This window comes from Chinchilla lanigera, unplaced genomic scaffold (assembly GCF_000276665.1).
Source record: "Chinchilla lanigera isolate Chin_1 unplaced genomic scaffold, ChiLan1.0 scaffold00081, whole genome shotgun sequence".
Classification (NCBI taxonomy): Eukaryota; Metazoa; Chordata; class Mammalia; order Rodentia; family Chinchillidae; genus Chinchilla; species Chinchilla lanigera.
The window spans coordinates 6,251,843-6,277,542 of NW_004955482.1; the positions used below are offsets into that span (position 1 = coordinate 6,251,843).

Sequence of the window (25,700 nt, forward strand, 5' to 3'; positions counted from 1 at the left end):
ACACACACACACACACACACACACATATATACACATACATATATGTATACAGGCAATAAACTTACAGATTTGGGGCATTTCTTTCTCTGTCACTTTTTCCCCCTGGTACTGGGGATTGTTTGCACTGAGCCTTATCCCCAACCTTTTCTCGTTTGGGATTTTGAGACAGAATTTTGTTAATTTGCTCCAGCAGGGCTTGAGTTTGTGATCATCCTGCTCTGGCCGCCTGTAGTACTGGGGTTGTAGGTGTGCGCCACCAGGCCTGGCTGCTTTTAGATGTTTCTATGTGAGGAAATGCAGTTCTTTTATTTTTTTAAAAGAGCTGCTATTTGATACTACACTATTTGGACACACTAAGCTTATTTTAGTCGTAGACGTTTAGATTGCTCCTGGTTTTTTCCCCTGGAAATGAAATTTGAGCCCAAGAGCATAAATATTTAAAAATGTATAATAGGTATTACCAGATTGCAGCTCCAAAGCCTTTACTACTTATATGCTCACAAACAATGCACAATCCAGGGGTGGGGGCGCAGGCCTGTATTCTCAGTTGTCAGTAGGCTGAGGTAGGTAGATCACAAGTTTGAGGCCAGCCTGAGATCTTGTTTCAAAAAAAAAAAAAAACAACTTAGCAGGGTTTGGTGGCACATACCTATAGTCCCAGCACTTGGGAGGCTGAGGCCAGGGGACCACCATGAGTTTGAGGTCAGCCTTGGCTGCATAATGAGTTCAAGACCAGCTTGAACTACATAGCAAAATCCTGTCTCAAAAAAATGGTTAGAGGTGTAGCTCAGGGGTTGTGCGCTTGCCTAGCATTTTTGAGGTCCTACATTTAATCTTTACTACTGCAAACAAAACAAAAAACAGTGTACATGTATGCCTTTTATAGTAACTAGATTCTTGTGTTTTTTGCAGTTCTTTCACTAGTGGCTTAGACCAGCCTAGAAGCCTGACGCCCCAAAGTTTGTTCATCCGCTATCTGGATGGTTCTTGTGCTCCTGGGGGTGGGCCTTATGCCTTGGGGAACCCATTCCTGATGCAAACTCCTGTTTCCCCATTGCTGTTAGCACAGGCTCTGTTACTTTGCATGGCTTGAACTTGAGAAGACTTCTCCTGTTCATGCTGTAAGGAACGGTGAGAGGCAAAGAGACCAGCCAAGCCCACCAGGTTTGTGTAAAGGCAACGTGGCCTGGAATTTATCGTGCCTGGGTGTGGGCAGGCAGAGGAGGAGAAGGCCGTCTGTAGGGAACAAAGAGAAGTGGGGGCCTTCCTAGGGATTGAAAGCAGGCAAGGGACATTAGAGGGCGAAGATGTTGGTAAACGTCAGTGTTTAAGTTCTCTGGCTGTCTTGTACCTCAGCGGGCAAAGTCCTTGAGGCGGCATCCAGTGCAAATTTTCAGGTGTCTCTGTACTTCTGGGGACCTGCAGGATTCCTCGTCCTGTCTTATCTCTTTCCCGACATCCTGTGTTTGCCAATGACAGCCTTGGTGCTGAGCTGCGTCCCCGCTGGGAACAATGCCTCTGCTGGCAAGCAGGTTGGGTGCTGGGAGGGTCATGTCCAGTTTGAGCCTTAACACATGTTATGCTAAAAACCCCTGGCTTAATATTGAGGTATTTTCTGTCACCATACATATCAGGCTCATTCTTCTGGAATAAAGATTGCTAAAGATTTGATTTTTTTCTGGTTTTTAATTTTTTTTGTTTTTTAATTTTCTGTTTGTAGAAGTCCTAAATCTTACTGGCCTTAGCCTTGTGGGGTCGTCTAGTGGGGGACTAGAGCGAACTCCCTGTGCTGATGAGAAGCTGAGCTGACAGCTTCCTTCTCTTCTGTCAGATCAGGTCTGCCTGAGCTCTTTCCCTGCTCTGTGCTTGTAGTTGTGAGAGGGCAGAGCAATGCGAGTGCTTTCCTCAGGCTTTCTTTAGGGGCTAAATCATCTGCCTGTTGAATCACATGCCTTTGGCTTTACACTCTGCCATCCTCACTCTGGTCCTGTTGCTTTCAAATTTTTGTTAAAGGAATACATGCTTATAGTTTAAAATGGGGTTTTGGGCACTTGTGCATGTACATTAAATCAGCAGGTCTTTGCCCACTCTCTCAGGTAACCAAGTTAACTGCTTCCCACTTTCTGTGTCTTCTGGGCATCCTGCGTCCCCCAGAGGCTTTTCAGATGGAAGATGAGCTACAAGAGATAAAGTGCAAATCAAGCATGACTTTCTCATCTATTTTCCAAGTGTTTATGTATAAAGATGGTAGCCCGTGTTTACTCTGTGTTCGGGAGGTTTACAGTTATGGAGAATATATATATCACCTGCTTTTGACATGGTATTGATATTTATTTATTTAATTACTTAGGTATTTGGGTTTTTTGAGACAGGATCTTGCTATATAGCCCAAGCTGGCCTTGAACTCACAGCAACCCTCCTGCCTCAGCCACCTAGAGCTCTGGGATTAGAAGCATGCACCATCGTGTCGGGCATGTTGTTTCTCCTGTCTGGAATATTCTGCTCCGGGATCTTCTCAAGGCTGACTGGTGCCTTGTAGTCATTCAGTCATGGCTCAGATGTTACCTCCTTGGCCACTCCATCAAAAACTGTAGAGCAGCGTTATCACTCTGCCCTGTTTGTTTCCACAGCACTCTTGGCCATTGGAAATTACCTTGGTTCTTCGTATTTGCAGTTGTCCATTTCAGAATTTGAGCCCCATGAGACTTTTACATCGTTCGTTGTTGCCCCAGCACTTAGGGCAGTAGGAACTCGTTAAGTATTGTTGAAAGAATCAGAAGGTTTTGAACATAGTTATCACACTCTGCCCTGAAGGGGACGAGTAAAGCTGTGTGTAAAGAAGTCTGAGAGCAGGAGGTAGGCTTGGGAGCAGTGTCTGTGAGGCTGGGAGTGAAGATTTTTACCTTTCTCCGTGGGAGAGTTGCCCAGGAGTGCTGCCCGAAGCCCGGCTCCTCTCCACTCTAGGTAATTACACGACCTGTGCTGGTGTGGTGGTCCAGTTTGAAGTGAGGACCACACTGGTATTTGCTAAACACCAGTTCACCATATTTAGTTTTAAAATAGGTTGTTTCACTTAGAATGTGGTGCATAAGAAGCCACCTTATCCACTTTTGTTGCTCATAAAATTCCTCTGAAACAATTCCCTGTTACTACGCACAGAACATTTTATAACCGGGGTGCTGTGAGATGAAAGGGCTTGTTGATGGCTTGATAATGAAAAGATAGGAGCGCCCTGAGTGGATTGAGTATTTCCTGTCTCCTGCTGGTGGACCCACTTATTAGCCCAGAAGAATTGGCCAGTTATTTTAATTTTTCTGCAAGAGTTCACGGGAAAGGTCTTTGTTTCCACAGCATTTTATAGAAACTTCTTGATGCATTTATTACTTTTTATAGGAATTGTCTGAATTTCTCTCTTAATGGCCAACACTCTGCTCTGCTTATCTTTGTATTCCAAAGGCCCAAGAACTCCAAATACATGCTGAATAAATGAATGAGAATTGAAAAATCTGAGATATGCTAAAGCATGAAGATAGTACCTTGGTTTTCTTTAGTTTCTAATTTACATTAATTTTGTCTCCTGCTGGGCATGGTTGTGCACACCTGTAATCCCAGCACTTGGGGAAACTGAGGCAGAGGATTGCTGTGAGTTTGGGCCCAGCGTGGGCTCCATAGTGAGTTCAAGGTCAGCTTCAACTACATACTGAGAGCTTGCCTCAAAAAAAATTTTGTCACCAGTAGTGACATCCCTTCTGTCTTAGATTCACCAGTATGAGGAGCTGTGTTCTCATGTGTTTGCCATGGAAATCGTACTGTTGTTTTGTTTTTGTTTTGTTTGTTTTTTGAGTCAGAGTCTCACCATGTAGTTTGGTGAGGTTTGTTGTTTTGTTTTGTTTTGGTACCGTTAATTGAACTCAGGGCCTTGCCTCGCCTTGCTAGGCAGGTGTTGTGCTGCTGAGCTGTACCCCGGCCCCCTCACCATGTAGTTTGAATTCACCGTATAGCCCAGGCTGGCCTGAGTTCAGTTCTACCTTGAGCTCACGGTAACCATCGTGCATCAGCCTTACAGGCTTGTGCTGTCACACCAAGTTTGATAAGTTTGATATCTGCCTAGAACATAGATTTCTTAGATTGGATTTGAAAAGAGTGGCTTATATGTTCTGCATTCTGTGGTACACGTGGGAAGTAGAACCTGACTTTGTGAAGTCACGTTTCAATGCTAAAATTTTTTGACTATGGAATAAATAAGTAGAAAAGTGTTTGAGTGGTTTTAGGACTTAAATGACTTACCATCTTCATTGAAGATGTTTTGAATAATTATTGATGATCTTTCACAGGGAAAATGAAGTGGAATTTTTTTTTTTTTATACTTACTGTTTGATGAGTCAAAAGTTCCAAGTTTGGTAAGAGAAGAAGAACAAGAAAATGTCCCATTCTAGGACCTAGTAATCATCCGTTTTAGTCAAACTTGTGGGAAGATGTATTTTTCAGGGTAAATATATATTATGTGCATTTGTAGAAATAGTCCTTTGTCAGTGGTTATATTTATAAAGCCATCCGAGTGAAGCCTGTGGTTTGCTTGGAGAGTTACAGACTGCAGCCCGTTAGATGCCTCTTGGAAAAACAGTTGTGTTAACAGTAATTCTGACTCACCCCCAAAGAATTCAGCTGGTTATCTGAAGAGATTGCATCATCCTTAGCTAGTGTGACATGCTCCCCACGTGTGACTTGAGTTAAACTGCCACTCTGAATGGAGAGATGATGGAGGTCAGTTATATGTAGGGGCCTCTCCATCTTGTGGATACCAGCAGGAGTACTGAGAGTCCAGGGTGCCTGGGGTGAGCTCGGACTCTTGTTCACAACGACAGACTTGCTGCTGCTGGCCATCAGGCTTTCCCCATCTGAGCAGGGTCTCACTATGTAATCCATGCTGGCCCTGAACTCACGGTGATCCTCCTGCCTCATGCTCCCAAGGGCTGGGATTATAGGCGTGTGCCACCATGCCTGGTACCCATCTGAGCAGTTTTATGTGCTTTGCAGTTTTATGTGGATTACCTCTTTCAGTCCTCAAAACAGACCTATAATTACCTTCATTTTACTAATGAGGAAGCGTGATGAGAAATCACATGAAAAACTTGGCCATTTACTATGTAATGCTGGCTCTGTTTGTCCTGCTTTAGAGCCCATGCTCTTGACTGGTATATTTCTTCCATTGTTACTTCAGAGACATCAAAAACTTCAAATTCAATCTGTCACAGGATTTCCTTACCCTGCGGTACTGGGAATTGAATCCAAGGCCTTCATGCTGAGTTATAGTCCCAGATTTTTTTTTTTTTTTTTGGCTAGATAGGGTCTTAGTAAGTCACTAAGTTGCCCAGGCTAGGCTTGAACTTGCAGTCCTCTGCCTCAGCATTGTAGAGTGCTGAGATTAAGGTGTGTTACAATGCCCAGCTTCTTTTTTTCCTTTTATTTATGTTATGTGGAAAAGTGGCCCTTCCTTCTTGCCTTCTTTCTTGCTCCGGTCCGCGTTCTCTCTCTCTTCTCTCTTCTCTCCTCTTACCCCTCGCCCCTCTTCTCTCTTCTGTATCCTTTCTTCTCTCTCTCTCCTCTCTCTCCCTTTCTCTCTTGATATTGAACCAAGGGCCTTCATCTCTTTTTATTTTTTTAAGATTGAGGGGTCTAAGCTATGGCACACGTGCTGCAGCAGGCTGTTTTTTATCACTGAAAATTGTAAAAGATTTGCCATCTCTGATCTCAGCTGTCCAGGCTGGTCTCCTACTTGGGAACTTTCTGCTGCAGCCTCCCAGGTAGTTGGGCTTATAGGCACATACCTTACCCTTCTAACCTGGGTTAAAAGTAACCTTTTCTGTGTTTTTCCCAGCTGAGGTCACCTTTCTTTCATTCAGCTGTTGGGTTCCGTTCTGCGCTCTGCTGGCAGCGTAGGTGGTGTTGACAAACAGTAGAGCCGCTGCCCATGGGGTTTTCTTCACCTTCCAGTTCCAGCTTTTGTTAGTGGCAGTGGTCATGACATTTTGGTGCCTCCTTCACGTGCCTTTTTTGCCCACATTGCCTTGAAATCATCACCTCTTTTGTTGCTTAAACTAATTTTACAAAAAGCTTTTCTTCCCAAGAAGTACTGTGTTCAAGATCAGCCTGGAGCTGAGGATCTAGCTGTGTGGTGAAGAGCTCACCTAGCATGTGTGAGATCCAGGGTTCAGACCCTGGTATTGGAAGAAAAAAAAATCAGGCTGAACAACACAGTGAGACCCTATCTCAAAACACTAAAAAACAAACAAACAAAAGTAAAGTCTTTTTTAATCTCAAAAGAAATGAGAAAAATGCATGTCTTAGTTTATTTTCTGCTGCTACATCAGAATTCCTGAGGCCCGGAAAGATAGATAGAACAGAAGTTTATTTGGCTTATGATTCTGGTGGCTGAGTGTCCAGGCATATGGTCCGGCATCCAGGAAGTTTCTGGGGAGGACTTCCCGGCAGAAAGGCCATCAGTGTGTTGGGGAGAGGAAGCTAGGGAAAGCTGAACTCACTCTAAAGTATAAACCAGCCTACTCTCCTGATAACTAATCCAGGCCCAGAGAATTAGAACGCCCTCAGGTGGTGGCAGCTCCTGCAGAGCCCTTTCACATGTGCAGTGGGGCAAGCCTGAGCTTGAGTTTTGGTTCTGGGAAACCAGTGAGCACCACGGGAGGGAAAATGGGTCGGAATGTCAGCAGTGACTGCCTCTAGGTGGGGACAGTATTACACTTATTGTTTTGTTCATCATGGTCTTCATCTCCTGCAGTGATCTTTCTGATTTGGGAAATTTTTGAAAAACAAATTCAGAAAAAGGATCACAAAAAGGGAGCAAATGAGAGTATTTGAAGAGATACAATAGTAACTTGTCTGTCCATAATATGTGCCTGTCATTGCTTTCATGGCCCATACGTAAAGAAAGTCTAAAAAAATAAACACTAATTGCTAATAAAGGAATCACAATTTTTTTGTTTTGTTTTTTAGAGACAGGATCTCACTATAGTTTAGGCTGGCCCTGAACTTAACCATGTAGCCCAGGTCAGCCTTGACCATGTGGCAGTCCTACTGGTTCAGCTTGCCGAGTACTGGGATTACAGGCCTGTGCTACCATGTGGCCTGGGAATCACAGAAGGATTTTGCTTCTCTTTGATGATGTAGGGCCTTTATTTTTGTAGTAATTACTTATTTTCAGCCAGGAAAATCACTCTGTAGTGATAAAGTATTTTTCTAAGGGTCGGAATATCAGGTTAATAATATCCCTTAGTTATTGCGGGCTGATCAGGGCCACAACCTCCCAAGCGAGTGTACAGTGAAGGCTAAATAAAAAGAGGTAAATGGAATAATTTCAGGCTTCCAGGAGGATCAAAGCCCTCTCACAGAATTTGAGATTCTCTCAGGGCTAAGACCAAGACTTTTTCTGGGTGGCCCATGTTTGTTTAGTTATCAGAAGAAGGGAAGGGAGTACTCAAGAAGGGAAGAACCACTCAAGGACCACCCCAAGAAAGGTATTAAGTTAATCCACCCACGAGTGAGATGTCTGAGGCTACAGTCTATCTAGTTGAGGTTGGATCCAGATGTCCTTGGCTATGATCTTGTCTTACCCTTTGAAGCTTTCCGGCTTTATCCACCATTACAGGCCTTAGGAGAGATCAGTGACTCACAGAGGTTCGCTTACTATGAGTCCACTGCCAGTCTCCAGACAAGGAGCCTAGGCTTTGGACAGACTCACAAGGAAACACGAAAAGCCCATTGGTTAATTTAAGTCCTGCATCAATGGAATGTCTATTTGGTGGGCAGCCTAAATGACAACATATTACAAATGTTGTTTTGTTATTGGATGATACCAGATGTCCAAATTACTCTGGCAGTGGAAGTCCCCAGGTAACTTTGCCAGTCTGTCTTTGAGAGAATTCTTGGAGAATTGAAGAGAAGACAAAGTGAAGAAGCTGCTGATGGAAATGATGGAATGCATCATTTAACCATCACAGTTGTCCCTCGCTATGTCATGGTTCACATATTGTGGCCTCACTGTATTGCAGGTTTCTTAAAAAAATACATCTAATTCTGTATCATGGAGTTTTTGCTGTGTTGTGGGATTTTGTGGTATGTAGGTATTTATATAATATTTATGGTTTTAATTTTTGCCTAAAAATTTAAAATAAATTAATTCAAACATACTAAAAGAATAGTAAATAAAAACAAAATATAGTATGTATTTCATCAGTGGAGGAATACTGTACTGTACACAGTGGAAATGCAGTACACCACTACCGCTTGTACAAGTTTGCCAACATGAGATTGTACGTGGCACACTATTGGCTGATGGAATGGAAGGCGACCGACCACAGCTTTATGTTGTATCCTGGGCACTGATTGGCTCAGTGACCATAGCATTGGTCTCTTTGCTCTCCCACACCACGCCCATACATTCAGCATCTCTCCTTGTCCACTTCACATCAAGTACCCATATAGAATTTTACATATTGTTAAAATTACGTAGGTTTAAGAGTGTAGAAAGTGTTTAGGGCATATGAAGTGTTTATAAGAGCATGGAAAAGGTTAATAAGAGAGCAGGACAGGTTTATAGGTGTGTGGGAAGGGTTTATAAAGCCTTAAAATATATATAAATAATAAAATAAATATAATCCACTACTTCACGGATTTTCACCTGTCACTGAGGTCTCTGGAATGTAACTCCTGCAACAAGTGAGGGATCACTGTATTTGAGACTTCAAAAGACTGAGCTATGGAATTATGTTCATTTCTTTGTTTTTTGTTTTGTTTTGTTTTGTTTTTTGTTTTTCCGGTACCAGGAATCGAACTCACGACCTTGCGCTTGCCAGGCAGGTGCTGTACCGCTGAGCTAAATCCCCAGCCCCCTGATTTTGTTTTTGTTTTTGTTTTTTTTTTCTGGTACCGGGAATCGAACTCACGACCTCGCGCTTGCCAGGCAGGCGCTGTGCCGCTGAGCTAAATCCCCAGCCCCCTATGTTCATTTCTTCATTCGTTTCCTCTCTGTCCCTTCTTCCAGGTTGGTGGTACCAAGGCTGGTGTAGTCCGATTTCTTGGGGAGACCGACTTTGCCAAGGGGGAATGGTGCGGTGTGGAGTTAGACGAACCTCTTGGGAAGAATGATGGTGCTGTTGCTGGAACGAGGTTGGTTTAGAATTATGTGACCTATGTCCGTCTCCCACGTGAAAGTGCTCTAGAGGGTGGATCTCACGTGTGTGGAATAAAATGAAAATGAGTCCTCTGAAGGACTGCACTTTTATTTCCTGCCTACTGGGTTCATTCTTTCCTCCCTCCCCCCTCTTCTCCCTCTCTCTTTCCCTGTCTTGTATTCATTCTTGGGGATTGAATCAAGGGGGTGTTCTATCACTGAGCTTTGTCCCAACCCTTTAAAATAAAAAATATATATATATTACTATTAGAATTTTTGAAACAGGATCACATCAAGTTGTCCGGGCCAGCCTGGAATTTGTGATTCTCTCGCATTAGCCTCCCACGTAGCTGGGATTACAGATACACACTGCTGTGCCCAGCACCTTGCTCCCCGCCACTAGAACTGGAGTTGTTCTTTTGACTACCTCTTCATTCATGTGTAAGGCACGTCTGAGTAAATTCTGAATAAGCATTTGCATTATTTTTCAAAATAGGAAACTCTGTGTTATTCTTTGGGTTTTTTTTCCCTTTGATAGCAGTTGATCTTCGCAAGTTCCTAGATGTCTGGGGCTGGAATGAGGCAAAGAGAAGGTGACTGCTTTTGTTAGGAAAAGTCTGATAAGAATTGCGTCCATGCAAGGATAACCTCACTTTTGTCTCTTGGTACAGGATGCTCGTACAGGTGGGAGTGAAGTAGTGCAGAGGGCTGTAAGAGGCATTTCCCAAGCTTTTTTTTCCTCCGGGGATTGAGCATAGTAGTGCTTCACGACTGAGCTGTATCCCTCCCTACCCCTTTTTATTTTGAGACAGTGTCTTGCTAAACTGCTAAGGCTGACCTTGAACTTGCATTTTTAAAATTCTTTTTTTTTTTTTTTTTCCTTTTTGAAACAGGGTTTCACTATGCAGTTCAGGCCACCCTTGAACACACTTTGTAGCCCAGTCGGCCCTCAGACTCACAGTGATCCTCTTGCCTCAGCCTCCCCAATTGCTGGGATTACAGGTGTGCGCTACCATGCCTGGCATCGAACTTGCAAATTTGTAATCCTTTTGCCTCAGAACTCCTGAGTAGCTGGGATCACAGGCATGCAGCACCACAGCTTACAGGTCCCGTACTTCTCAAATGTTTTGAAGCCCTTAGGCACAGATTTGGTAGATGAAGCATTGTTATTACTAAGTGTACAATATATATTAATGTCACTTGATCACTGAAATACCGCATTTAACATATGACCTATAGAACATTGATTAAGAGCCAGCTGTGGTGTGTGCATGTCTATAATCTGAGTACTGAGCAGTTGAGGCAGGAGATCACACTGCAAGTTCAAGGCCAGCCTGGACTGCATAGTTCTTTTTGTTTTGTTTTTTTTCTGGTACCGGGAATCGAACTCATGACCTTGTGCTTGCCAGGTAGGCACTGTGCCGCTGAGCTAAATCCCCAGCCCCTGGACTGCATAGTTCTTGACCAGCCTGAGCTACATAGTGAGACCCTGTTTCAAACAAAGAAAAAAACAGATAAACACTGTTTATAAGCACATAGGCCTTATCTACCAAAACAGTAATGATTCCTGGAGATAGAAATCTCTTAGCACATAAATGATCCTGCGGCTATCACTTCGTGATATTAAAACATTGTACTCCTTGAGCCTCGATCTCTAGTGTCACTCTGGATAACTGACTTACTAGTCAGTCTCTCTCTGTGTTGTTAGTGCATCTGCCACAGGCAAAGGCCTGATTTCTTTTCTCCTTTATTCAGCTTGTTTCCCCTCCGTCCAGTATTGGGGATTGAACATAGGACCTCCACACTCAGCAGTATCCCCAGCCCTTTTCCATTTTTATTTTGAGGAAGAGTCTCGCTAATAAAACCTGGCTGGCATGGATATATTAAGCTGAGTCACTATATTCCTGGACTCCTTTGCTGTACATTTGTCAGATGATAGAAATATTTATTTACACCCTTTGCGTAAAAACTAAACTTCGGGTAAGCAGCATCCTCTCAGTGTATCACATAGGTGCAGTGTGTTTCCCGCAATGCCCTTGAGGGTCTGTGTCCGCCTATGTGTCGCAGACCGTGTCACCCAGCCTCTAGGCGGGGCTCCCGAAGTAGGAGTCTCGAGCTGTAGGTCGGGAGAGCCGTTCTGTTATTGTCACTTCTTGTGATGATGTTGTTTTTCATTGTTGTTGTTACTGTTCCTTTGTAAGGTATTTTCAGTGTCAGCCCAAGTATGGCTTGTTTGCTCCGGTCCACAAAGTGACCAAGATTGGCTTCCCTTCCACCACGCCAGCCAAAGCCAAGGCGGCCGCCGTGCGACGAGTGATGGCCACCACGCCCGCCAGCCTGAAGCGCAGCCCGTCTGCCTCGTCCCTCAGCTCCATGAGCTCGGTGGCCTCCTCTGTGAGCAGCAAGCCCAGCCGGACAGGACTGGTAAGCCTCCCTCCCGCTGCTTGCTGCGTCCACTGCCGTCTGGGTACCGTGGGTGCTGCTGCCCGTGCTGTGCCCGCCCTGCTCTGTGTGTCTTTGTGCTGGGTGTTGGCTGTCGCCTGCTAGAAGGTCCGTGCAAGTGTAGCTCCAGCAGGAGTACAGAATTTGAAATAACACTTTGCACGTTCATAAGGATTTGAAAATCTACGCGTTCTCGGTGAACTACTGTTTATGTTTTTTCTCTGAAATTATTTTGGGCTAAAAATGACAGGAAGATGAGAGGACACCTTTTCTTTACGTACATCCTGTTGTTTTCTTTCTCTTGGGTTTCAAACAATTTTAGGGACCAAAGTATTTTGAAAGAAGTCACGTTCTTAGATTTTAATATTAATACAACCCAGCCCAGAGGAAGCAGTTCGTGTGTGGTGTGTTCCTGACATAGGCCAGAGGGTGTGGGGGGCAGTGGGCCCTTTTGGAACTTGAAGGATGCTAGGAAAAGCCCTGTTGTACTTCGTGTCCCCTCCCTCTTCATCTCCTGCTCCTGGTCCTCTCATTGTCTCCTTCTTCCCATTTACAGCAGTGAAAATAGAGTCTTCAGAATTAAAACGGCGCCTCATTTTTTTGTTACCATGATACTGTGTTTGGGTTGAAAGCAGTGACTGTTTCGGCTTCACCTTGTGCCCTTGAGTTTGTTCACTTGAAGCAAAGCTGGTGGTGTTACCAGAAGCAGCAGTGTGAGATTCCACTCCCAAAGCAACTCAAGATCTGTGCTTCCTGAGAGCAGCCTTCGCACAGGCGCTGGCAGGTTAACGTGGTGGAGCAGGGCACTGGCGTTCTAGGCCTTGGTCTGGTTTTGCTTTCGCTCCCATTGTCATCAGGCAGAGAGAGGAGAGGTAGTGGCATCTTTAAGTGTGTGTTGTGCTCCTTCGCCAGCCGGCTAGTTTGCTTCTCTAATGTTCAGGTCAAATAAAGACCACTCGGACTGTTTCAGTTTGTATATGAAAGAGGACTGCCTCTCAACAGAAAAGGGACAGCTGGACTCTGATGGGGAAAGGGTGACAAGAACAATGAAGTGGAGGTGAAGAACAAACTCTTTTGTTTAGACAAAGCCTTTTAGAAAAGATTCAGCAAGCTCCACCACAGACATCTTGTCTCCTTCTCTGTTACAAGAACAATTCTGTGGGAGTGTCTGCTCTGAGGCAGAATTCTTTTTTGAGTAATATTTATTCCTTGTAAATGGTAAGTGTCCTTGTTTGGGGAATACCAAGCCCTCCTTCCCCCTCCCAGTCTCTTGACCGCCTTTCAGACAAGTCTTACTGCCTGTAAGCTCAGCGTATTCAGGGAAGAAAACTGGTGAGAGAGAAATGAGTCCCCTGGCCTGGTGCAGCAAGCAGCTTGTTGGTATCATCATGGAGCGTGCTGTAGTTGCTAAACCAAAATGACTGAAAGAATATGACAGGGATATCAAACCAGTGAAAATTTGGATTTCAGCTCTGTTGCCGAAGAGATGTATTTTTGTCCTAGAAAACAGAAGTTGAAAGAAAAATGAGTATTTTTTACTTATTCTTCAGTAACTGTAGTGACTTACAGTTAGATTGCCTCCCATCAGGCACTGCACATCTCGTTGGATCTTGGGGTCATGTACTACAGTACTACCTTCACTTCCTGTGCTACGTTGATTGTCACACAGTACTGCTTTTTTTTTCCCTTGGCAGCAGCCAAAACCTAGCTTTGCAAAGGTATTGAAGGGAATGGAATATATAAGTCTAGTCATTTGCATGAAGTCCAGTAGATAACTTTGTTTCTCTTGACATTTTAAAACATCCTCCAGTGCCCTTGGAGTTTGCTGAAACTGGGGCATCTCTGCATATGGTTTAGGCACCTTGCTTTTTTGGTAGGGGTACTGAACACTAGCCCTTTGCACAAGATACACTCCTAGCCTTTCTTACTATTTTTTATTTTGAGACCGGATCTCACCAAGTTGCCCAGGCTGAGCTAGAACTTGTTATTTTCCTGCCTTAGCCTCTCAGGGTGCTAGGATTACCGCACTGGTGGGATGACAGGCCTGGTGGGAATCTTAGAGGAGATGTAAGTAACAAAAAGTATAATGTAACCATATATGACAGTGGGCCAGATGGTTAAAAGAGAAGAGAAATTCCCATCCAGTGTGTTTAACTCAAGAAATTTCACTAAATGAAAAAGCAAAGGGCAGTTGGAGTTTGATCAGATTCCCTGACCCTTGTAGTTATCAGATTGCTGAGTTATTAATGATGCGCGCTCCTTGCTACCAGGGTGCATTCTGCAGTGAGGGCTGTACAGACTGCTGAAGGGAAGAGCTCTCTGGTGACAAATGAAGCTTTGATTGCAGAAGATGAAGGAATGGCTCAGTTGCTCTGGAGCCTGTCTTTGCTAAGGAGAAGCCTTGGACAAACGCTTGCCAAGGGAGGAGGCTGCTGCCTCCCTTCCTCCCAGCTATGGAGCCACAGGCCGAGGAACAAGTAGTTCCACTTGCACAGTCACCCGCTGGCAGTTAGTAGGGTCATTTTCTCTTGGTTTTTGTGTGACTGTTGGCCTGAGTTGGAGCACTTGGGTGTGTGAAACAGCAGAGACTAGCAGGTGACTGAACTGGGGTCCCTTGGCTCCCTTCCTGTCTTTCTCTCCACTCCTGTTTTTCCTGTCCTTTGTGTCCTCTCTGTTGCCTTTTTTTCCTTGTTCCTTTCTCCTTCCCTGCTACTTCCCTTTCGACACAAATCTCTTTCCTTCTCTCTCGTGTGTGTATGTGCCCAGACACACTCATGCCACACACTTGGGGAGGGAGAGTGTTCCTCTTCGTCTCTGTTAATTTCTCTGGTGATTAGGGTTCAGATCCTAGAGGCTGGATTTCTGGGTAAGATCTCCCTGCCTTTCCTTTAGAAAGAAAGATGTAGAAAATCCTGGCAAAAATCCAGCTGTCTAACCAGGAATGGAGGTCTGTGACTGTAGGGTGACTGCTTCATAGCTTAATAGTATTTAGAACTTTAAGAAGCTTAAATGAGTCTCTACTTTTAAGTCTCTGGATCAAAAGATTGGCCCAGATGTCTTCAGAAGAAGACAATCTTTCTTTTTAAGTTTTTGAGACAGAGTTTCCCTATGTGGGTCAGGCTATTCTTGAACTCACTATGTAGCCCAGAGTGGCACCAAACTTGGAGCAATCCTCCTTCCTCAGCCTCCTGAGTGCTGGGATTATAGCTATGTGCCACCACGCCTGGCTTTTTTTTTTTTTTTTTTTTTTTTTTTTTGAGAGAGAGTCTTGCTGTGTGGTCCAAGCTGGCCTCGAACTCATGGTGATCCTCTTGCTTCAGTCTCCCAAGTCTTGGGATTATTGGCGTGTTCCACTATGCCTGGCAGTCAAGAAAATAACTCTTCTGCTCAGGCTGAAATAGAAGTTAGAGAGACTTACTAAATAGCTTCTGAGGAATGTTTGTAGATGCCTGCACACTCCTGTCTGCCCAGCTCAGAGTACCTGTGATTTGAACCGTGTGTTGCTAAATATGCTCCAGTTGTTTGAGTGCATTCCACGGAGATGTTCTTTGTGAGGAGAAAGACAGAGGTGTGAGCTGCCTTGTTTTCTTGCTGCAAACCCCTGCTTAGGACCTGGCAAGCTTATGAGCCTGGGCAGCACTCTTGCTTTACTGCGGAGACACTGCCATGCATGCATTGCTCCCCCGTCCCTATAGCACCATTGCCCTTCACTTCTCTAACTTTCCTTTGCAGTTGACTGAGACCTCCTCCCGCTACGCCCGCAAGATCTCGGGCACCACTGCCCTCCAGGAGGCGCTGAAGGAGAAGCAGCAGCACATTGAACAGCTGCTGGCTGAGCGGGACCTGGAGCGGGCCGAGGTGGCCAAGGCCACCAGCCACGTGGGGGAGATAGAGCAGGAGCTAGCCCTGGCTCGGGACGGGCATGACCAGGTGAAGTCTGGCGCTGACCTTGTTGTAGAGATGGTGATCATTTCTAATTTGAGGAGGCTGGAAAGTGTCCGTGGTGCTTGAAGCCAGGAAGCTAGACTTGAGAGAACCGGAAATGAGTATCAGTTTCTTTGCTGAGCCTATTTGAAAGCTGTGACCTGGGTGCCAGTTTCCATCCTCATAAAGATGAAATTTTGTTGTCGATTTTGCCTTAGTCTTTTTGGTCTTTATGTCCAGATCTTTGGGGCTGCCCGTGTTTAAGCCACCTTGTTTACTAGGTGATCAAGAGCAGTGATCACAGCTCGTGTCTGTAGATTATTATTGACATGTGTTTCAGCTTGGAAAAGGTGAGAGTTTACTGCCCTCTGTTGATTTAATGGCGTGGTTCTTCCTCTAGTTTCCAGGAAATCTACCTAGAATAGTCTATTAAGATAGTATTTAAACTGGACAAGGTTTTAGAGTAATGGGCACCCATCATGGAAATACCTGTGACTGGAGGCGTCTCTGGGCCTGTACAGATACAGATCAGAAATGGGCCGCTCACTGGCGTCTTTGCTTTCTCAGCATGTCCTGGAATTGGAGGCCAAGATGGACCAGCTGCGGACAATGGTGGAAGCAGCTGACAGGGAGAAGGTGGAGCTTCTTAACCAACTAGAAGAGGAAAAAAGGTAACCCCTATCTCTCTGCTTTCACTGTGTGTGTCTAGTCCTTCCTTTTAAGTGATCTTTGGAAGAAATTTCTCATCAAAAACTTTGTTAGTAGTTGGGCATAGTAGTGCATGCCTATAATCCCAGCACTAGGAGGCTGAGACGGGAGGCAATAGGGTCAAAGCTAGTCTGGGTTATATAGTGAGTTCAAGACTAGCCTGGAACCTGGACTATACAGCAAGACTCTGTGTCAAAGAAAAAAAATCTAAAAGAAAGAAACAAACAAAAACCTTTGTTGGTAGCTGGGCATAGTGGTGTATGCCTAAAATCCCAGTATTTTGGGAGGCTGATTCAGGAAGATTGAAAGCTTAAGCCCAAGCTGCACAATTTAGCAATACCCTGACTCAAATTTATTTTACCTCGGTTGGGTGGGGCTGGAGACACAGCTTAGTGAGAAGGCCCTTGGTTTAATCCCTAGCACAGGAAAAAACCAGAAAAAGCAACTGTGTTGGTGTCCACCCTTAGGACCAAAGGAACAACTGTGTGTTCAGCAAAAATCAGACTCTTCATGCTCTGTGAATAGTGTGCACTTTGATTTGACATGTTGCAAGATGTTTGGGATCATTTAGACATGAGCTGATTAATCTGGCAAATACTTACTTGAGCACCACCTGCTTGTTAATCTTCCTTCCTCCTGGTGGTTGCTTCTATTAGTATTGTGGAGGTGCTTCTAAGCAGCTTTCACCTGGAGCCTCTCCTGCTGAGCAGAAACTACAGCACTGGCGGCAGACCTATGGCACGCTGGCCACAGTGGGCTGTTAGTATCTTTGAAAGCTCTACAAGTTTTGCCATCACTGTTCTAGGTCCAAGTTACGTATTTTTTATGAAGTTGTATTATGTCTGGTGGGCGATAAAAGGTCCTTGCCCTTGAGAATCCCAGACCCTTATAGGAAAACAAAATCCTTGCATGTGAAACAATTTTTCAGGTAAGTATGAAATCAAATGTTAAATGGTGTAGCCAAGCGTGATGGCACACACCTGTATCCTCAGCACTGGGGCTGAGGCAGGAGGATCTCCACGAGTTCAAGGCCACTCTGAACTACATAATAAGTTCAAATTCAGCCTGTTCTCAAAACAAAAGCAAAAACAAAAGAGATGTTGAATGGTGTGAGGCATAAAAGTTTAGTTCTTATACAGGAGCTTACTTGAGGCCGTGAACAAATAAGATCTCTGAGAAGAGGCATCTGCGTGGAGACTTGTGACTGTCCGTGGGTGGTGGAGTGTTGGCTTCTGTTGGACTTGAGTTGTCTTGTTGTTTCTTAGTTTCTCGTCATTTCTTAGTTTGGTAATAACCTAGTGTCATCGCATGTGCAGGAGGATCCCAGGTGCTGTTGTGTTGGGGACGCGGGGAGAGCCACGCTGGCTCTTGGCAAAGGGAACTGCTCCCTCTGTGGAGAGAGAAGCATAAACCTAGGACCTTTTCTGTGCATCCAAGAGTCAGAGATTGTGATGGACTCTTCTGGACCCTCCAGAGAGGCATGGCTCCAGTGCCACTTGCTTCTGTCCTCAGACTGCCTTGGCTCTGAGGTCAACTGGGCAGTAGACCCGTCCTTGACTCCCATGTAGGCTTGAGGGCTTTAACCTATGGTGAGAGTTCTCATTTAACTGAGGAGGACTTTTTTTTTTTTGCGGGGGGGGGGTGCAGTTAGTGGAAGAGTGTTCAGCGTGCATGGGCCCTCCATCCCGCCCCCAGCACAAAGCAGGTGGAGCAGCATGCTGCCGATGCCAGGTGGATATTGTAGGATATTGTAAATCTGTGTGATGGCATTGAATGAGACCACACCCAGTGGCACATTTATTTTAACGTACCTGAAACTGTGGCATTTTAGATTTTTTTTTTTTTGTACCAGGAGTCAAACTTATGACCTCAGGCTTGCCAGGCAAGCGCTTATGCCACTGAGCTACATCCCCGGCCCACATTTTAGAATTGAAGAACAGGATTCTTGGTTGCTTCTCCCCCAGATCATTCACAACTCTGTTCTTCCAGGCTTCGAGCAGGTGCTGGTGTGTTGAGAGTTAAGGAGTGGCAGGTGTTGAGCGAGTCTCTGAGAAGTTTGCTGACCCCAGGCCAAGGTACCTGATACTGGGTAACACAGGCGGTTTGGTTTCTGTGCCACTCCTCCCCGGGTTCGGTACTGCAAAGTAGAATTTATGCAGTTGGAATCTCAAACCTGTTTCTGAGGTAATAGAAATTTTTCTTTTGTTTGGAGACAGGGTCTCACGGTGTAGTCCAGGCTGGTCTTGTTCCTGCTTCAGCCTCCCAAATGCTATAGAGATTTTTTTACGTAGGCTGGTCTTACCTTGATAGAGCCATCCTGCTGCCTGTGACCAAGTTAATTTTTTTTTTTTTTGGTTCTTTTGGTTTTTTTCTCTGGTACTGGGAACCGAACTCACGACCTTGCGCTTGCCAGGCAGGCGCTTTGCCGCTGAGCTAAATCCCCAGCCCCGACCAAGTTAATTTTTCTCACTGTTTATCTCATCCCTTCTGGGGTTAGTATCTAGACAAAACTTGGAATTTCCTAAATAATTGGTGTTTAGCTCTTTTATAAGCTGGAGTCCTAAAAATAGATGTATTTATTTTCCATCTCTCTAAAGCCTTCCGTCCACCACCATCCGCTGCGTTTGCAGGACACTGATCGTAGACTTTGTGGGGCGGGTAAGGCAGCCGTGTTCCTCCGTTACCTTCTTACGTGCTGTGTTGGTTTATTCTGCAGGAAGGTTGAGGACCTTCAGTTCCGGGTTGAAGAAGAATCAATTACCAAAGGCGATCTTGAGGTAAACCTTTCCTGCTCGCTAGAGCTTTCATGTGGATCATGGACCGGCGTGGAAGAGTGTGGGGGAGCAGTGGTATGCCCGCTGATCCCCGACCTTTGGGTTAGCGTAGTCTGCTGAGAGAATGGTGCTGCCCTGGGCTGTGGCCACACTGGCTTGTGACAGGTCGGCCTCTGTGGTCCTGTGACTGTGGTGTTCCAGTACCTGTGGCAGAGCAGATAGCCACTCTTTTTGTGCTTCAGCATTGAAGCCAAAATTGGATTTAATCAAGTCATAAATCTGGCAGTGTCTTCGTTTTTAAGCAGGACTAAGTGAGACTGCAGGTATTCTTCCAGATATGAGAAATGGTATTTTAAAAGAGTTTTTTGTTTTGGTGATGCTAGATTGAACCCAGGCCTTGTGCGTGCTAGGCAGTTGCTGTACCACTGAGGTACATCCTCAGTCCTTTTTAATTTTGAGATAGGATCTTTCTGATTTGTCTAGGCTAGCCTTGAAGTTGAGGTCCTCCTGCCTCAGCCTTCCAACTAGCTGCGATTACGAGTGTGTGCCACCATGCTCCACAAAAGAGCATTTGTTCATAAGTTTATGACAAAGTTTTTTTGTTTTTTGTTTTTGCCTCATTTAGCTTTGCTTTTCAGTTGAACAGAATACATCTTTTATACCCTATAAAAGGAATAAATTATATTTTCTAGTAGTTTTTTTTTTTTTCTCTTTGCGGTACTGGAGATTGAATCCAGGGCATTTATGCTAAGCTACATCCCTAGTCCCTTTTTCTTTTTTTCTTTTTCTTTTTTCCTTTCCCCTTTCTCTGTTTTTTGAAACGAGGTCTTGCTGCGTTGCCCAGGCTGGGCTTGAACCTGTGATCCTCTTACCTTACCCTTTCAGAGTGCTAGCATTGTAGGCTTGCGCTATCACACACGCAGGGAATCAACGTGCACTCTTATCACTGAGCTACACTCCCCACCCCAAATAGTTGCTTTTCTTGAAAAAGTAGTTATCAGAGCAAAAAGGAAGAGCAGTTTATATTTTAACTTCTTTTACTTCCATGGCATATTCAAAATTCATAGTGCTTTTTTTGTTGTTGAGATAGGGTCTCGCTGTGTAATTCAGGCTGGCCTTGAACCTCCCATGTAGCCCGGGCTGACCTCGAACTCGCAGTGATCCTTCTGTGGTTTTTTTTGTTTTTTTTTGTTTTTTGTTTTTTTTGGTACCGGGAATTGAATTCAGGACCTTGTGCTTGCCTAGAAGGCACTTGTGCCACTGAGTGACATCCCCAATCCCTCAGTGATCCTTCTGCCGCAGCCTCCCGAGTGCTGAGATTACAGGTGTGTCATAGATACTTTTTAGCATCAGGTTTCTCTTAACAATTATTCATGGTAGTTTTGAATTAGACACTAAAGTTAAATGGTTCTGATATTTTTTATTTTTTGCTTTTGAGACAGGGTCTTGGTATGCACTTCATAGCATTATGTAGCACAGGCTGGCCTTGAACTCAAAGTGATCCTCTTGCCTCAGCCTCCCAAGTGCTGGGATTACAGGCATGCATCACCTTGCTGGGCAATACTGATGCTTAAACCACTGCCACATATATGACAAATGTAAATTAACTTTTTCAATATTTAAAATTTGTTTTGTACTTCAACTGTAATATTTTAGTAGAAATTGTACTTGCTGGTGCAGTTCTTAAAAGATACATTTTTGCCACTGTTACAACTTTGGAGCCTGTTGGCTTCCCACACTGTGCTTTAATTTCAGGTCCTTCCAAACAAGAACTCTGATTTCTTTGGAAATAAATATATCTTTATAGTCATCAAAGAATAGGAGGAATATTTTTTGAGTTCTAGTTTTATAGGGTCCAGTAATGGTTTGTTAATAATTTAATAGACATCTTCACTCATTCCATATACAGTTGCATTCCTTCAGTTGACTTTTGCGTTGTTTTCATCCATTTAAAAACACCCCAAAGTCTCATTAGAAGTTTCATATCATCATCTAATTCACATGAGTTATAGCCTCTGATGTTGTGGAGAGGGTTAAGTTAAAATATTTTCATCAGCACTAGGCTAGTGTAGTCTGTGTGATAAACTGACATCGAATTAATCATGTAAAGGTCTCCTGAGACCCTAACACATATGGAAGCTTTAGTTGAATCTCTTTTTGGTTGTTGTGTAATTTTTTTTTATTTTTTTACTGATAGCAAACGAAACATATTTCTGAAGATCCTGAGAATGTAAGAGGGCACTTCACTGTGTGAATATTTCCCTTGTTAACACAGATTGATTCCAGATTAAAATGCTTATTGATACAAATACTAACTGCCTAAGCTGACCTTGGGACATTGCCTTTAATATTTTTGTGCATGTGGCTTTCAAAGCAGTTACATTTATGTCCTGAAGAAATGGTGTATAAGGACTAAGCTCCGTAAATCCATTCGTTTAATGAATAGGCACTTTTCCTTTATAGAGAATTTTTTCCAAAAAGAAAAAACAGTTTTGTTTTGAGGGCCTGACCTTTAGCTAATTCATATCTTCCAGTTTTAGTAGAATTATTGTGAAGGGAATGATGATTGATTGAAGCATAAAACATAGTAGATAAAGGAGTTGTAGAAATTCTGGGGAAAGTTTCCCAAAAATTGTCTAATCTGATTTCCCTGAGAGAGAGAGGAGTCTTGATTTCCCAGCACCAACTGCCCTGATGAGCGCTCCCGCTCCTGGTCAGTGTCTGCCGGTACACTGGACAAAAATGAGAAAATTCCTTTGTTGCCACTGTATTTTCTCCAGTTTCTGAAATTAGAGAGCAGCTTAAGACACCGTGTGTTTTGAATTTACTGTTTTTAAAGGGAGCTTCTTGTAGTAGCAGTACTACCAGGCATGTGGCTTTCCTCCTCCCTCTGATTAAGGTGAGACACGCAGGGGAGCCCTCACCAAGTGGCCTCCGGAGCGTTGCTTCTTGGTGCCCCTACCGGCTTCGATGCTGATTGGAAAGAATCCACAAACCTTTTGCTTTGGCACGAGGGAACAAAATTAAAACAACTACCTTTTTTCCCTGCTGCCTCCTGACAGCGGAAATAGACAACTCAAGATAGAACTTTTTAAAAAAAAGTCTTCATTCTGAAGGGTTCCTTTCTGCAAAGCTCCTTCGGTGATCTGGGTCTCTTCTCTGCTTCCAGCACAGGCTCGCTGCGTCCGGTGTCAGTGTGCATGGGCGCTCCCTCCTGCCTGTCTGTGCGCTTCCTGCGGGCCTTTGCTTTCCCCTCAAGCCCCTGTCCCAGGTCTGCGCTGGGGAAACTGTGTCTTGCTCTAAGAAAGCACCAGTTTTAAAGGAAGAGCTGTCTTGTTGAGTGGGCCCCTTGACGCTGGGTGGTGGAGGCCAGCCTCTTGCTAAGGAGAGGTTGCTGTGTCAGTGGGAAAATCTCTGGGAGAAGATCGCAGTCCGAGGGTGTTTGCTGGGTGTTTGCTTTTTACCTGCAAGTGGTAACTTTTGCCCAGAGGACACTTAGTATCAAAAGAAGAAAGGATCTGTTGCCTTTTGCTTTTCCTCTTAGTTTTAGATAATCAGTTCCTGAAGCTGTGACCCTAATTATGTTGTCCTGGATTTGATTTTTTTTTTTCTTGTGAAAGCAGATAAGTAGAACAACTTCTGTCTGAGACACATGTGCATAAGGAGACAATCCAGACAATTAGGTTTTGAGTTTTTTGTTTTACTGTTTTTGAGACAGGGTCTCAGCCCAAACTGGCCTTGGAGGCAATCCTCTTGCCTCAGCCTCGCAAGTGCTGGGATTGCAAGCATGTGTCACCATGCCTGGCTGGGTTTTGAATTTTATTTCATTATTTTAGTGGAGTATAGAGAACCAAAGCAGATTAAGAATTTTTAAAATGATTTTCATTCAACTTTTAACTATCCGATGATGGTTTGTTTATATCTGATTCATTAACAAATCGGTCTCTTGGATGCGTTGACATCTCCAGAGCACCAATGGAGTGAGTGAAGATGTTTGCAGCCTTATTTTAGCATCTCCCTTCTACTCAAGATCTGCACTCCTTGGTGCCATTTTGTTAGGATCCTGCTGTCATTTTCTCATTGTCCGTAATTGTCCAGATTTAGAGATTGGGTCAGTAAGAAGCACAAAGTATTAAAGTGAATCCAAGTTGCTAGCAGCTGCTGAGAGGAGCTGTTTCCATGGGTTTTGGCTGTGGTTTATTCAGCTGGCTTGTTGGGTAGGAGAGGTGGGCGGAAGAAGAGTACCTTTGAATTGATACCTACATTCTTTTTTCATTTTGTTTTGTTTTTCCTCCTTGGCACTGAGTTATATTCCCAGCCCCTTTTCCAAAATTTTTGAGTCTGGGTCTCATTAAGTTGCCTAGGCTGGGCTTCAACTTCTAACCCTCCTGCCTCAGCCTCTCAGAGTGCTGGGGTGTCAGGTGGGTGCTGCCAGGCCTTGTGCCAGGTTATTTCTACTTGGGTGACAAGTAGCTCTGCTGTGCTTGAGCCTGTTGGGAAGAAGTCACCTCATGGCTCCGTGCGCTGGCCTGTACAGGCCATGAGGGAGGCCGGTGGAGGCCTGGCCACACTGGGATCCTTCCTGCCAGCTCTTCTGGTGTGAGTGCAGACTTCTGCCATGGCGCAGTCCCTGATTTCTACTTTTCTCACCTCTGAGCTGTTCAAAACCACTTCAGTTCAGTATGAGAGTAGGAGCTGTTTTCTCAGGCTCTTAAGTTCTTAATTGGGCTCTTCAGGGACAGAGGCTGTGGAGGGTAGTAATCACTATTGGATATTTTCTTTGCTATCTTGATTCTCCTTGTTTTCCTTCCCCTCTGGAGACAAATAATTTTTGGAGCATTCCCTTGGGAAGGAAATTGGAGCCTCAGGGTCGTATGGCTGAAGACCTTCCCTGCCTCGCACCCATTCAGCAGAGGCCCTGCTGTGCTTCCCTTAGCTCTGGTTTCCAGGTTTACTTTATTAAGATGAATTTTTTTTGGTGTTTTGTTTTATTTAATTTTGAGACCAGGCCTTGCCGTGTAATTCTGGCGGGGCTTGAAGTCATGGCAATCCTCCTGCCTCCTTCCTGAGCGCTAGGATTACAGGTGTGCGCCACCATGCCTAGCCTATCCATTCATGACTCCTGTTCACGGCAAGTTGTACAGCAGCTACACAGGCCTGCTCTTAGAAGTCCCTGAACACTTGAGGATTTGTGTCACTCGCTGTCTTCTCCCTGCTTGGTGACGGTGCTGATGGTGCTAAGGTCAACCTACTTTTAAAGTCGTGGAGTCAGTTATGTACACATCGATGTCAAATAGCCACTGTGGGGCGGAGGGAAGGCGCTAGTTAGAGGAATATTAACCGTTCTAATTTGTGCTGGTAAACTTCACTGATCAATGTAACATCTTTTTGGCTGCATGCGTTTGACACATCATCTTGCCTCATGTGTTTTCCATTGTTTTCTTTCCCGACAGCCTCGCTCATGCCCCTGCACACCTTCGCCCTTTTGTGCGTAGTCTCCATCCTTACCCCTCCTCATTGGAGTTCCATCCTCTTCCTTTCCCCATCACCCTTGTGTCTCTTTCTGGCAGAAGGTATTGGTGGCTCAGCCTGCATGCCGCTCCCTCTCCTCTCGTGCTGGCATGTCACGGTGGCACTGTTGTGTTCTCTTCCTCTTCCTTTTTACTAACAGACGCAGACCAAACTGGAGCATGCCCGCATTAAGGAGCTTGAACAGAGCCTGCTCTTTGAAAAGACCAAAGCTGACAAACTCCAGAGGGAGTTAGAAGACACTAGGGTAATGGCTTTCACTATTTCATGAAGAGCCCCTTGCGTGTGAGTGGTGGACACCGCTGGTGACCTGCCTCGCGGTTGGCCCTGAATGTGCTCTCGGTGCTGCTCAGGTGTTCGAGCTCAGCGCGCAGGGCAGGCCCCCCTCTTTAGTCAGAGGTGGAGACTCACCTTTGCTCAACCCAGCCGCAACAGGGGGTAACCTGACGGCGGTGTGCGCCGTGGATTATCACAGCTGGATCTGGGCTTCTTTGTATTAATGCCTTGAAATACATTTCTCCAGTTGGCCACAAGCAGTCAGTTGTCCTCTTGTTTTCATATTCCTATTTGTTGGGTTTCCTAAATTTATTTCCTGCCTTTTCCCCTCAGGCCTCTTGCAGGGAGGAAGTTGAAACATTGGCTCTTTTTAATGCGAGTTAAGGACTCAGATCCCAATTACCTTTTTTTCTTGACAACTGACCTCTCTCTGCATCTCCCTCCTATCTGTCACCCAGGAGATTGAAATCTCAGTGGTCAGGAGGGCCCACGTAGTGGGAACAGAGTGGCTGCTTACGTCCCTATCTCACTGTGTTTGGCCCTTGGAGCCAGGGCACCAGGCGTCTTGCTTCGTCTGTGTGTGAGAGCACCATGAGAGAGCTCATGTCACGCCACGAACTACCCTGAGTGCTCTGCAAGTATTGTTCAGTCTCAGCAGAACTCTAGGGTGGTATTATTGCTCCTGTTTTTACAGCTGAGGACACTGCAGCACAGAGAGGTTAAACAATTTGCTCAAGGTCACACAGCTAATGGTAATAGTGGAGCCAGGTTTGAGTCTAGGCCAGGATTTGCATCTTGGCTCCACAGTCTGTTCTTTTTTTTTTTTTTCTACATACATGCAAGTAGTGGTGTTTATTGAC

The 25,700-nt window shown here is 44.8% G+C and overlaps 1 protein-coding gene across 16 annotated transcripts in view; it reads left to right on the forward strand.

The window, feature by feature from the left end:
* Positions 1-25,700, forward strand: part of Clip1 (CAP-GLY domain containing linker protein 1) — a 117,239-nt gene that overhangs the window by 38,480 nt on the left and 53,059 nt on the right. For 9 of the 16 annotated variants that reach the window (XM_005403083.2, XM_005403082.2, XM_005403081.2 and 6 more), the window contains exons 4-10: positions 9,059-9,183; positions 11,389-11,611; positions 15,362-15,559; positions 16,121-16,224; positions 18,978-19,038; positions 21,233-21,265; positions 24,707-24,811. In XM_005403083.2, the coding sequence (XP_005403140.1) occupies positions 9,059-9,183; positions 11,389-11,611; positions 15,362-15,559; positions 16,121-16,224; positions 18,978-19,038; positions 21,233-21,265; positions 24,707-24,811 (849 nt within the window). The remainder of the gene's footprint in view (positions 1-9,058; positions 9,184-11,388; positions 11,612-15,361; positions 15,560-16,120; positions 16,225-18,977; positions 19,039-21,232; positions 21,266-24,706; positions 24,812-25,700) is intronic. The other 7 variants (XM_005403085.2, XM_013503650.1, XM_005403093.2 and 4 more) reach the window with 4 other exon arrangements.